Below are 13,940 nucleotides of genomic sequence, written 5' to 3'. Positions count from 1 at the left end.
AAAAAAACAACACGAAAAATATTGAGGGATGGACATGTGTTGGTTTGAACCCTATGAGGGTAATCGATCAAGGACAAACCTATGAGTTTACAAAAATATAAATGTAAATTTTTGAATTCGACATGAACTTAAAAAAAAATTCAACTCAAACAACTTAAGAAATTGGAGATTTTACCCAATTTAAATTTTATTTTAGAAACTCAAATTAAATTTAAATCTTTTAACTTAATATTTTTTTGTACATATGAGAGAAAGGAAAAAGAAAAAAAGAAAAAAAAAACCTAAACTACCTTCATTGATAATTAACTCTCAACGAACCACTTAGAAACAAATGCTCAATATACATTGGTAATACTTGCATGATTACTAGGTCCCATATTTTAAATCTATAATATAATATAAATATTTTTTATTTATCAATAATTTTTTAATAACATTAAGATTCAACTTAAAATTAAATATAAAAAATAAATTTTAAAATAAGTAAAAAGTTGTGAAGATTCTGTGAACAAATTTTGATTTTGATTCCTATAATTTTTTTTTTATTTCTCTAAAACCTAAAGTTACTATTTTAATTCTTAATGTTCATAGATGAATAATATTTATTTTAAATATTTATAAAAAAAATTTAAAAGTATCGCATGTAACATAATATCAAATGCAATTATAGGTATATTATTACTAGAAAATTTATTTTTAGATAACTATAGTATTAATACGAAATATTTATCCCAAGAAATGACTAATATTCATGGAGACATAAACGTACAAAAGATGAATATTCTTCTACCAACATAATCTATTCCATACTCAAGATTAGGGTTAGAATATTAGACAATTAGTTAAGAGATACTAATAGTTATCACTTGTATCATTATGTGTTGGTAGGGTATTATTAAAGATGATCACTTAACTATATAATAAACACAACCGTTAAAAAGGATTACATAATATTAGGAACTAAAAATAACAATTTTAATTTTAGATGGATAAAAAATAAAAAAATAAATTTGAGAGACCAAAATCAAAACAAAATAAAAATAAGCTCGTTATAAGATATTAAAAACATACTTAAATTTTATTTCCAAGACATAAATTCATATTATTTTAAATTGGTAATATATAATCTTAATAATTTTGAATGTTTTTTCTTTTACTTACATTAAGATTCTATTCAAATCAAAAGTGTATAATTTTTTTAGAAACTTCAAACATAACTTTTTCTTATTAAATATTTTATCTGAATTCAATTTTAAAAGAGCTGCATAATGGACATATCCTGATGTTATACAGTAAAAAGGCATTAGCTAGAATTATAACAATAATATTACACATGCAAAACATAAATGTATTAACGAGTAATAACAAGAGTAAAAGAAATCCATCAACAATATTTTAACATCGTTGTTTCATTTTGCCTTGCGACAAATTCAAAGTGGTTGCTTTGAATGGTAAAACAATAAAACACATTACTCATACCTATAAGTACATATTCTATACTATTATAACGTGCAAATGAAATTGGCTCCAGTTAAGCCATGCATGGAAATGAATGACTCTTGTTGAGCAAAAAACTCATTCTTGGTGGCTTTATGAAAATCAAGTTCAATGGCCTATGGCTTGGCCACACAACAAAGCATTACTTGGTATTGGGTACTCATCTCTCCATGAATTGGCAGGGGAATAAACACGAAGATAAAATTGTTGCCCTAAATACTGACGAGCCCAGTATTCTGATCTCACATTCCACATTCCCACATTGTCCAAAGGCATGTACACTGCAGTCCATGACTTGGGATACACCTGTGTAGGTTTAGTATACATCAAAACACAAGACAATGCATATGATTTTTTTTAATGATAAATATTACATTCAGTACCATAGATGTTATCTAGTACCGGTGTTGTTTCCCAATCAAAATAGAGTTTTACTTCGATAATATATGTGATAAATGATTCTATTAGATGTTAACATGTATTACAGGGATAAAATTCTAATTAGGATAGAAGAACAACACTAAGAATATTATTACGTACTTTGTATAAGTTGTCTATTTTTTATGTCTCAATTTCACTACATGGCAAACTTAAGTTCCTACACCAAAACAATTTATCAACATGGGTACCTGAACTGTGCAACGAGATATTGTGTCTCTCAAATTATAATTTGACCTGCTTGCAACTGACCATTGGCCTCCATCCATTCTGCATATATTACATATCATAAAAATGTTACATTATTATATAGGGGAAAATAAGGTGACAAAACTCTTCATTAGCATCACACATGCTAATATAACATTTTACTGTGAAGAGAAAATCAATGAATTCTATATTTACCTATGGAGTTAGGGGAGCTTACCCAACAACATAGAAATTGTGGCCATCAATGTGCCATGATTGCAGATTGTCTTCAGGGTTCTCAAACACAATCTCAGCGTAGCCTCGGAAATCGGCAGCCACGACAGAAGTCTGGAGGTAACCGCCACTGCCAGTAGGGTTGTCCGGGATACTTCCGAGGCTGAACACTCCTGGGATCTTGAAGTAATCAGCCAGTTTAAGTGGCGTATCAGTAGGGATGAAGGAAACACTATTGACAGCATATCTCTGCTTGCCATTGATAATTGGTGCAGAATTTTGAAGTCTAATTGTTCGGGTTGTGTTTATCAAACCATAATGGTAGGATCCTTGTGGATTAGGCCTCGGTCCACTTGCTGTCAGATTCCGCCTGGTTTAATTTATTACATGTTATAGTAAGTATGAGAGATTAGAAGTTTGTTAAATACAGTGACAGTGTAGATGTTTCTTAAACTGATATTCAATCCTAAATTGCCATGTAATATTGTTGACTTTTATGATCTGTATGATGTAATTGTCACCGGTTGACCATGTAAAATTCTTTACAGTTAATTCATAACAAATAAATTATGCAACACAACCACATTATCTTGTTGTCTTGATATAATGTTCCCCATGGAATTAGATAATTTAGATTTCAAATACAATATCAATGTGATTTGGTGGTGAAGCTAGAGAGAGTTCACAGAGAAGGTTAAAATGTGTATGAAGGAATTTTATGTGAAATGAATAGAAGTAATAATACCTGAGAGAGCGAGCTTGTTCAAGAGACCAATCAATTTGAGTAGTTGGTCCTCCTGGGGGAGGACCAGAAACACTTGTAGCTGAGTTACTGTAATGAAGAATGGAGGTAGCAGTCAACACTTGGGAGGTGAATCGTGTTGAGACCACAATGTAGTAGTCTTGGGGGGGTTGATCAGCAGTTACCAACACAGAGTAACTCTGCCCCAAATGAATGTCAAGGGAATCATATGTGTTTTGGAGAGTATGGATTCCTTCCACCTCAACTAGCAGCATCTTATGCCCTTGGACTCTGAAATTGATGGAAGTTGTGAGCCCAACGTTTGATATCCGGAATCTGTAAGTCTTGCCTGCCAAACAAGCAAGTGCATTGTGATTGACCTTTCCCATTATAGCTTCAGCTTTCAAGTAAACAAAATGCTTGTAGTTGTTGTAGTATACCTTGATCAACCGTGAATGTGTAAGCATTGGAACCACGACCATTGATGATAAGGCCATCAGGGAAAGGAAGGTCACTTCCGCTGTCTAGAATGGCTCTCAGATCCTGCAAGAATCAATACAAATATACTTACTAAATAACATGAGGTTTTGTTACAAATGCAAATGATTCACGAGGGTTGGCCTAGAGACTAGAGCTAAGGATTCCAGATAGTTTACATGAAGTCTTCTTAGGTTCAAATCTTGTTATCACCATTTTGCACAAAAACAGTAGTAACCTTGTTACAACTTACAAAACAAGCCAAAAAAAAAAAAAGAAATTATGCAAAGCAAGGTACTCACAGTGTGGTTTCTGTTGTACCAGTCTCCAGCCAATATGGTGAAATCTGCTGCTGGAGGAGGAAAAGGTACAGGAATCACAGAGCGGCTAGCAATTTTGAATCCACCATAACCCCCTGCCGCCTTGTGGAATGCAAGGGAAGGAAAGTAGAAGTAGCTACCAATCTGATCCTTCACTTGAAGAACATAAGTGAAGTTCTTCCCTGGTGGGATAGGACAGTTAGTACCATACACTCCATCCTGCCATGAATTCCTCCTCTGCTGCACCCCATTCCTGTAAACAATGACATTATCTCAATGTTGGTTTAACATTAAATTCAGGGCTCACTACTAATAGTAATAGATTTTATATGCAAATTGTATGATACAAGATCAGATCATATTCATCATTTTTATATTTCAATCAGGTACAAGATTGCTTCTGATGTTTCTAAGAATTATTTAATCACAACAGAATCTAACATTGTAAATCAGAAATATCAAATATGCCTGTCTAGATTCGCCACCCTGGTTCACATGATCACATCAATCATGACACTGTTTCTGCATTGTCCTTGTCAAACCGTCATGAAGGTACATTAACCATACAAATGTCTCATAAAGTAACCAATAAATATAGAAGAAGGATTTGTTTATTTTAAAAATAAGTCTATTAAAGTTTATTTTGTTTAATAGCTCATATTTTACATCAAATTTTAACGATCCAACCGTTGAATTTAAAGTTTTTAATGCATAAATAAATTAATAAATTTTTTAACAAAATTTAAAGACCATTTGATACTTCATTTCATTGATTCAAATCAACATATGAAATAATTTTATGATTATTTGTCAATTTGAATTAATGAAACGAAGTATATTTTCAATTTTTTTAAAATTTCAGACTTAATTTATGTATTAAGATAAACTTACTCCCACAAAATAAACAAATCCCTTTTCATATATATATATATATATATATATATATATATATATATAATCGTTAAAATAAGAAAACAAATAAAAGTTTATAAAACACACATATACTTATTAGTTAGAGGCCTTTTAAGTGATGACCTAAAACAAAATTGTGAAGAGTTTAATCTTAAAGGGAACAATATCTATACTAATGTGGAGATGTGTGTGAAAATACTCAACAAACAATAAATAAGATATAACATTTTGAGTAATAATCAAAAGTAAAATTATGAGGATTTAAGTATAAAGTATATAATATTTTATCACAATAAAAATAACAAGATATAACTTTCCTTTTGATAAATATATCCCCATCAAACAAATTGACAATGTTAAATGATATTGGTGCAACTTTTATCAATGTTTCACCACTCAATAACTTTCAATTAAATGTCAATTTTTCAAAATTTATCATTAAATTTAAAGTTTTTTACTTTTAAATCATATATACAAAATTTTATATTAATTTAAGACGATTTAATTTTTTATTCTTATACAACAAAATTAATATAATATATTTATTTTAAAATATATTAAAATATGAATATTTTGATTATTTTAAAATTATTATTTAATTTTAACAAAATTTGATATAAATATATAATATAATATGAAATTATAATTCAAAGGTTAGATTAACAAAAGTTATATTTAATTAAAAATTATTAAATAATGTAATAATTGATAAAAGCTATACTAATATCTTTATATATATATATATATATATATATATATATATATATATATATATATATATATATATATATATATATATATATATATATATATCAGTAAGTGAGAATTTTCTCACACAGGTAGAGAGATGTCAAGTATGAAGATGAAGTTTACAATAATATTTTGACCATGCTTGATGTGAAATCTCATATACCACTAATATTCTATAGAACTAAAGAAGAAAGTCATCTAGCTGAGAGAAAAAACTAACCAAGATATAAGGAAAGGTTGATCCAAGCTATTGAAAACATTAATGATCAAGTTATCATTGGTGACGGATTCAATCTGAGGTCCTGGGAACTGCCCGTTTATCAATATTCCCTGTCATTTCACTCACCAAATTTTCATTAATCATTGCATTCATTTAGAAAACAAAGTTAAAGGAAGAACAAGGACAAATCATTAGAAGAATACACAGAGACAGAGGAAAAGAAAAGAAAGCACCTGTTGTTTAATCCCAAGAGGGTAGATGTCTCCATAGGAGACATTCCAAGTGTAGAACCTATAAGGGTCCTCCCCACTTGCGCATGTCACCAATAGCAATGCTAACAATAGAGATTTCACTACCATTCTCCAATCTCTCTCTTAACTCTAAGCCTAGATAATGACCCTCCCTAGCTTTCAGTTTCAGTTTCACCTTCTCTAAGTATTAATATTTGATAAGAAACTAAAGAAGTTTTGGCAACTTCTTCTCCTTTGTTTGAATAACCAGGACGTACCTTTTTTTGTTTGTGCAATTAAAGCGGTAAGTTGCTAACACGGCTACACTTGGTGTTGGAGTTTTGTGTGTTGTGTCGGTGCGGGGAGAGAGACAATGAGAGGAATTCTTCGTCACAAAGAAAACATCAGTCTACTTCTTTTCATGGATGTTTGTGAGATGCATGAGCTGTATCCTTAAAAACACTGTCACTCAGCACTATCAAATTATTGACACGTACTTTGATGGATTTTTCTAAAATAAATAATAATTGAAATAAAAATTTGTTCTCCACCAACATAACACAAGGGTCTATTCTGGGTTTAGTCCAAGAGAACATATTCTCTAACACTTTTTTCTCACACTTTTTATTATTTAATAAGATTTATCAATATAAATTTTGATAAGCTTCACTACTAAATTAAAAAAATTATTATTAAAATATAAACTTTATGATTTTTAATAAATTTTAATTAATAACAAAATTATAAAAAAATAATGTTAGAAATAATAAGTGACATTCGTCTAACCTAAATTTATAAAACAAAGATGATAGCCAAGATAAACTTATGCATTGTTCGGTAGCAACTGAGAATGTGTGATTTAAGAGAAATTGAGAAAATAAAAAAGAGAAAGTAAAATAATTTTTATTATTGCAATCGATTGACAACTTTTAAAATTGACTGTGGGATCTCTAAAAGTTAAAAAAATATTAAATTGTATCTCGACTTATAAATGACATCAAATTTGATTCTAAACTGAACGAATAATTTTTAAGAAAAATTATTAAAAGTTATATACAGTTTACATTAATTACATGATACAAATATATTAACAAATTTAATTTTTAGTTAATTTTAAAAATAATTAAACATCTCAAAAAGAAATGAGAGATTTTGACTAATGCAAAATTCTAATCAAACAAAAAATTGTGTGAAATATTATTATATAAATTATCGTGGAATCGTTATATATATCGACAAATTTAAAGAATGTTAGGACATGTTATTTGTAACTAAGACAAATTTAAAGAGTGTTATAAATTGATGTTATTTGTAATTAAGAGACAGAGTAATATCTTTTTAATTTTTAAAAAAACTCGACATCCCAAAAACGAAGAGCATCATGGAATTTCGAAAAATTAGAATAGATAGAGTGTAATTTACTTTATACTTTATTTGGTTTTTAATATATATTAAAAATATAAAAATCATGTCTAGTCCTATTACACGTCCAATCAATTTAACTTGAATTCACGTTAGCGTCAATCAGTTTAAATTTAAATATTTCCTAAAGTTCATCCAACCCCACCAAATCTGCTCCTAATAATACCGTCTGATAATCATGAAATATTCACATATAATCCGCCATGCAATGCAACGACATAGACAAACATAAAATATGTATACAGGAAGACATTTTGATGCGTTTAAGAAGAATCACTTTTTGATAAGCTGGTGCATGATTACAAGTTACAATAGAATTGGGTTCTGCTTGAAAGTTCAGAAACTCAATTAGCGTCCATACCATTTGGGAATATCCCGAATTTGTTGAATGTGGAGACAAGCTAGTTGCAATAATTGCAACCTAAGGCTAGTTATGGCTTACGAGGATCAACAATTCGCTTCAGAATTTTGCAGCTTTAAATTAATGTTCTAAAATCAACATGGGTTGTATACTGAGTTAGGTCCAATATCGTGATTAATTGTCTGGTGATTGAAATGACATGACTTGTGTGTCTTTGGACATAAATGGAAATGTAGATAAGGTTCTTATTAGTAACAATCTGTATAAATTCATGCATGTTTGAAGTGAAAAAGGCAGAAATGACATGACTCATAATACTATATTAAAACTCAAGCAAGAAATACAACGCTCAGCACACTTTCTCACAGTACCTTAATAACCTCTCATTACAAACACATAAACTTCAATTATTACATTTTTCTGCAGCTAAAACTCATCAGTACTAATTACTTGATGGAATGCAAAAAAGATAGGAAACGAGTATGTTTGGATACATATTATAAGTACTTTTTTAGAGTTTCTTTACTGTAATTTTTTTTTTATTTTCAGTAAAAAAAATTCTAAAAATACTTATAAACTTATATCCAACCATATTTTAAAAGATAAGTAATGATTAAAAAGTGACAATTTTTGAAGTTGCAAAGGGGAACTCTCTTCAGCACTCAGGACCTCACTGAAACTCATTTATAGGAAGCAGCAACAAATCACTTGATGGTTTGAGATCTTGTCCTGGACAAGAGGGTGCACTAATTTGATAATGACAATCATCTTTGGTGAGCCTTAATAAAATCCATCAATGAGGTCTGTGCTGTCAAAGTAAAATACGATGGCAGCACCGTATTATATCTGTGAAAATAACAGTTTTGTGCAGTGTGCACAAGGATGCTCCTTCCCTGCCATGACCACACTATCCATCAGCTTCATAACTTGTTTAGCATAAGATAATGACTCAGCCTGTGTATATCACAAAATTGTCAAATAAAGTGAGATTAGTTAATTAGTTGTTAGTTGAATTATATTGTATATCTTAAATATCTTAAATGAAATTGTACATAACAGAAGATGAATAACCAGAAAACTAAAAGCTGATAATATACAGTTTGAGTTTGTTTGGGTAGGACTCAGAAACACTTTTAATTTCTCTATTAAAAATAAAAAGTTTCTTTTAGTAGAAAAATTCATCAAAGTTTGTAACAGACTCTTAGTTCATGCACACCACACCAACCAGTTATTTACCTGGAAGAAGCAATGCCAAGAAGCATAAAAAATGAAGCACTGGTTGATAATTGCATTATATGCAGCTCCATAGTTTTGACCATCAGCAACATGCATCTTCACACGCAGCTTAGCGTGTTCTTTGTGAGTGGCAGGCTCCTCATCATTGAGATACATGGTGCTTTGTGGATCTTTAAGTTGACTGAAATGTATAGTATATGGACAGCATTCAATTTTAAAAATTTTGTTAGCGAGCAAACTACAGAAGAACATATATATCATGGCTTGCCGGAAGTGCCACTGCCAATAGTCATATATATGTAATTTAATTGTAAGTTGTAACAATTATAGAACTTCTGAAAAAGTTTATTCACAGTTTATTTTTTAATCCACATTTACATTTGTTATTTGAACTTATATTATGATATAAGTTCCTGTGTAATTTTTTAAGAGAACTTGTGAAAATAGTTTGTGATCTGTTCATACTTCATAAGTTATTTTTCAAAATAACTTATGAAATCAGTTTAGAGCATATGTGAAAATAGTCTTAACATTTTTTGCACAGCCTAAATGGCTGAATCTCAATATCAAGAACGATAAAGGGTTTTGTATTAAACTACTAGTGGCTCAGTACCTGTGTTTGGGCCCAAAGCCCATCATGATGGCATTTCCGTTTCCTAAACCAGATTTAAATTCCTACTCCAAATAATTGATAAATGGTATTAACATCGGTTTCCTTAAGTCCTTCTCTGAAGCATTAATAAATTATGCCATTGCAACCATTCTCTACTTTAAGAAGCACACATCCCTTTCATAGTTGAAAATATTCCAAAGTATGTACTATTTATAATTCTCACCGATAAGGTACATGCTTGGCTGCTAGATTAAATAAAAGACCAATAATCAGAGGTAACGTGTCTCTGCCAATAAGGCTGCCAGCATTAGAAAATGTGAAGATTCACGTATAACTAGTGTATATTATAATATAGCACTTGGCACTTGGCACCAATTAATTGGAGAGGCTTTGTCAGTTTCCATCTACTGAAGTTGAGGGTTTCTATTTTCAACTTGTTATATTCAGTTTACATTGGCTAATTAATTTTAAGATAATAAATCAGTCTTAGAGACTTTGAACCAGAAAAAAACATTAGTCAATCGCATTTCCGTACACAAAATCTACACCCAATATGCATTTGATTCTTGATAGATCTGTTAATTAAATACAGTACCATTTATTTATTCATGGGACCATCTCGGTTTATTTACTGCTTTGTTTCATTAATTCCAACATATAGCTAGATCATAATAAATAAATTACCGAAATTCTTTAAAGGAGTCACCTGGTGTATGATTTTGAACCAAAAAAAAAAAAACAAACTGAAAAATGTTTTCCAATCTTCTTATTAATTGCACCAATTATCTTTACTTAGGTCAATTTAAACACTCTTTAATATATCACATAATCCAATTAGATGGATTTAGCATATGAAGAAGAATATTCGTAGAATCACACAAAAAGCAGCATAAAAGTACCTGAAAGCAACGGATATTAGGTTGTCTAGTTTGCAATGACTTGAGATCAAAATCAACCTTGGAGGGGTACACCACAAACTATTGATAATGGCCACAAGAACCTATCCAAAAGATCAATCAAGACCTCTTCCATCAAAAGCAATATCTAAACCACACCCATCAATACCAACAAATAAAAGTTTGTATCTTTGAAGTCCTAATATAAGTGTTGTGGAGAAAAGATCTGTCATTTTTTTCTCCAGCTATGAATAGAAAGCAGAAAGCAGCATAACATATATTTCAGTTCCAACCCAAACTTAATTAGCTTACCAAAAAAGGAAAGTTCCTTTAGTTTAAAGATGAGCTAGCACATGAATCATAGGGTATAGAAGAATGAAGAAGAAGAGAGAAACATACCAATGAAGTGTAATTAAGGGTAAGAAGAAGAGAGGCACACACAGGGAAGTTTATGAGCAGATCAGAAATAAAGGGGTTGTTGGCACTTGTCCCATCGGGATCTATTGCATTGTTTCCCTCACTTACATTAAAAGAGACTTAGGTCTTAAATAATCATAATGTCGGAAAATGAAAAAAATGAAAAGAAAAGAAAAAGGTGTTACGTGGATTGAACCTGGACGCATACATGGGAATATTAGAAGCAGTAAAAAAGTTTGGTATATGCACGCCGCATCTTTCTAATGTTTTCAGGAACAGAACAAAGCAAAAAGTATACACTATAGAGCATCACCATCATTCACGCTGCATCTTTAGTAATGTTTCCTTTTTCTTTTTTCTTTTTTTTTTCCTTTCTTTTTTTCCCCTTGTGTGAAAAGAACACTAAGTAACAAAATACTATTGAAAATTGCATATATTAAAATTATGGGAGAGTGAACTTTTTTTTCTTCTATAAATTATTTATTTATTTTTTATTCTTGAACCTATGTCCTTAAATCATTAGTTAACATTTTTTAGCTATAATAATTGTGATATTAGTTAGCATTTTGCAATAATAATTGTTATATTTGTCGATATCCTTTAGATGGCCATACCTTTTTGTCTTCTTATTCTTTGGGTGACACCAAGGGTTCAAGTAATAAAGTATATTTTAGGGGCTCCATAAAGAGGTGGGAATATTTGTAAAAACATTGTGAGAATATTTCAAGGGTAAATCAATAGTGTTATGCGCTGCTAGGGCGACATGTACATGGATTTTTTATAGTACGAATGATTCCCCCATAAACATGTAAAATAAATAAATAACGTATATTTACTTTTCCTTATTTTTTTATTTATTTATAAGTGTTTATTTGACTCTAAATTAAATGTCAGTTGTGAATAAATGTTCACTTTCATCTATTTGAAAATAGGACAGATTGGTGGTGGTTTTGTGATTGATTTGATTGTACGAAATAAGGCTTGATTTTCAAGTGCATATAATCTTTAAAATATCATAGTGGGTATAGACATTCAAATTTATTTTGATTAACCTCTAGTGGTTGTCCCCTGATTCTCCCCATCAAATTTTAACATTTTCTGTGAAGCAAGCGACAGAATATCCTGTCCTTGACCTACTTTATTCCTTATAAAATTATGTACTTTACAACAAAATAGCAGATAAATAAGAGGAATGGATACATCGTGATGAAATATGGTTGATGTTAATGCCAAAAATGAAATATGCTTGATGCATCTAGACATACCTATAATGCATAGACATCATCAATTAGTTTTTCTCACAGACGACCATTTTTATTTATCATTATTATATAGTGACAACTCTTCCTACCCTTGGCACCTTGAAACTGAATTGTGATGGTGGGATCAGTCAAGGGTCTGCTTCATGTGGTGGTATTGTTTGAGATAGCTATAGAGATTTTGTTGTGGCTTTTTCTCAGTAATTTGGTGGATACCGATGCTGTTTTGGTAGTGAATTTTCTGAATAATAGGTGTTACAAACATCATTCTTGTTATTCTCTTGTGAAGAAGGTGGTTGAGTATATATGTTGGGGATGATCATGAAATACGTGCAAATATTTTTTTTTGGAGAAATTAACCAAGTTGTTGATTTTTTATGTAAGTACAGATATATTTTACTTGAGAGTATATATATATATATATATATATATATATATGTTTTCTTTTTTTTTTTTTAGAGGTTTTTAGCTCTCAATTTTACAAAAAAAATGGAATGAATATGATTGACAAAAATTTTCTCTCAAATTTTTAACACAAACATATTTAAGACTTGTATTCGAGATTATTAATTAAGTTACAATAATTTCATACCAATTGATTTTCACATTTAGTGGTCAAGGACAACTAATTTAGAGTTTATTTATAGGAAACATTTATGGAAGAAGAAGGGAGGATCCACTACATTTGTAATTTCTCATTTTCACCGGGTAAATGTGATAAATCATGTATTGGCCAAATAAAAGTATTCAAGCATAGAAGTGAAGTCACATTTTCTACAACACTTTATTATTTAGGTTAAAAACCTCTTTTCGTCCCTTATAATATTTAATAGTTTCAATTTAGTCTCACTTTAATTTTTAGTTTCAATTTAGTCTCCAATAATTAAAATCGTTCCAATTTGGAACTTCTGTCTAAATGATTTAAACGGTGTTAACTCCCGCTGACGTAGTGGCCACTTGGATGCAGACGTGGATTAACCATGGACACTGGGATGCCTACGTGGATTGACCATTGCCACATGGAAAAATTAAAAAAGTGATAATTTCATTTAATTGAAACGTTAATTTCCCACGTGCCTCGAAGAAGGTATTTTGGTTTAGGGTTTCGCGAGAGAGAAGAGAGAAGAGAGAACTCAATTGGTTCACAGGAGCGTAAGGTATTCGAAGAAGAAGAATGCGCATGCATTAGCGATTGATTTGAAGAAGAAGAAGCTCTAATCGGGTAAGTATTTAGTTTAGGGTTTTTTGTTTTATTTGTTTAACGTTTGGGTTTTTTTTGGGGTTCACAGGAGCGTAAGGGTCTTTTTGGGGTTTAGTGTTTGAGTGGTCCCAAACAATGGGTTCGTGGCAACTTGTGGTGTATTTTGGTTATTGTATGAAAGAAATGTTATCCCATTGGTTTTATGCTGTTCTGTGGTCCCGAAAAATGTGGTTGGGTGTTGTGCATATTGAATAGAGGTTGCGTTTTGTGTGGTCCTAAACAATGGGTTCGTGGCAATAATGAAAAAATGTTATCCCATTGGTTTTATGTTGTTGTGTGGCCCCAAAAAATGTTGTTGTGTGTTGTGCGTCCCACTAAGTTGTAGATTATTGACCCACGTACAGATGGGCCAGTGATACACTATTCCTAATTTATTTGCATATGTTGGCCAATAATGTTCCTTTTTTGACTATGTTGGGCCACAAAAGTGTTGGTTGTTATGTATGCATATTGATGTTATGAAATT

At 30.6% G+C, this 13,940-nt stretch overlaps 1 protein-coding gene and 1 pseudogene across 2 annotated transcripts; both read right to left on the bottom strand.

Moving 5' to 3' along the window:
- Nucleotides 1-1,359: 1,359 nt before the first annotated feature.
- Nucleotides 1,360-6,438, bottom strand: LOC109817393 (L-ascorbate oxidase homolog). Its single transcript, XM_020382629.3, has 8 exons — nucleotides 6,013-6,438; nucleotides 5,780-5,889; nucleotides 3,880-4,150; nucleotides 3,541-3,643; nucleotides 3,104-3,449; nucleotides 2,363-2,728; nucleotides 2,127-2,205; nucleotides 1,360-1,803 (listed from the first exon to the last, which is right to left on the bottom strand). Exons 1-8 carry the CDS (start codon nucleotides 6,136-6,138, stop codon nucleotides 1,606-1,608), a joined length of 1,599 nt encoding a protein of 532 aa, XP_020238218.1. The 5' UTR covers nucleotides 6,139-6,438; the 3' UTR covers nucleotides 1,360-1,605.
- Nucleotides 6,439-8,092: 1,654 nt separating this feature from the next.
- On the bottom strand, nucleotides 8,093-12,049 carry LOC114917122 (uncharacterized; annotated as a pseudogene). Its single transcript, XR_014429965.1, has 5 exons — nucleotides 12,007-12,049; nucleotides 10,937-11,073; nucleotides 10,541-10,641; nucleotides 9,029-9,209; nucleotides 8,093-8,746 (listed from the first exon to the last, which is right to left on the bottom strand). The product of XR_014429965.1 is annotated as an uncharacterized LOC114917122 (transcript).
- Nucleotides 12,050-13,940: the final 1,891 nt, after the last annotated feature.

Source organism: Cajanus cajan, chromosome 10 (genome assembly GCF_000230855.2).
Source record: "Cajanus cajan strain Asha chromosome 10, NIPB_CcT2T_4, whole genome shotgun sequence".
Lineage (NCBI taxonomy): Eukaryota > Viridiplantae > Streptophyta > Magnoliopsida > Fabales > Fabaceae > Cajanus > Cajanus cajan.
The sequence above is the reverse complement of the archived record's forward strand: the minus strand, read 5'-3'. Positions and strand labels throughout refer to the sequence as shown.

What these genes read in the sequence shown, in the direction of transcription:
- LOC109817393 (XM_020382629.3), bottom strand. Translation starts at nt 6,138, where the DNA reads ATGGTAGTGAAATCTCTATTGTTAGCATTGCTATTGGTGACATGCGCA. An exon ending in CTCTTGGGATTAAACAACAG is followed by an intron (nt 5,890 to 6,012) that starts GTGCTTTCTTTT and finishes GTGAAATGACAG; the next exon opens with GGAATATTGATAAACGGGCA. An exon ending in GAACAAGCTCGCTCTCTCAG is followed by an intron (nt 2,729 to 3,103) that starts GTATTATTACTT and finishes AAATTAAACCAG; the next exon opens with GCGGAATCTGACAGCAAGTG.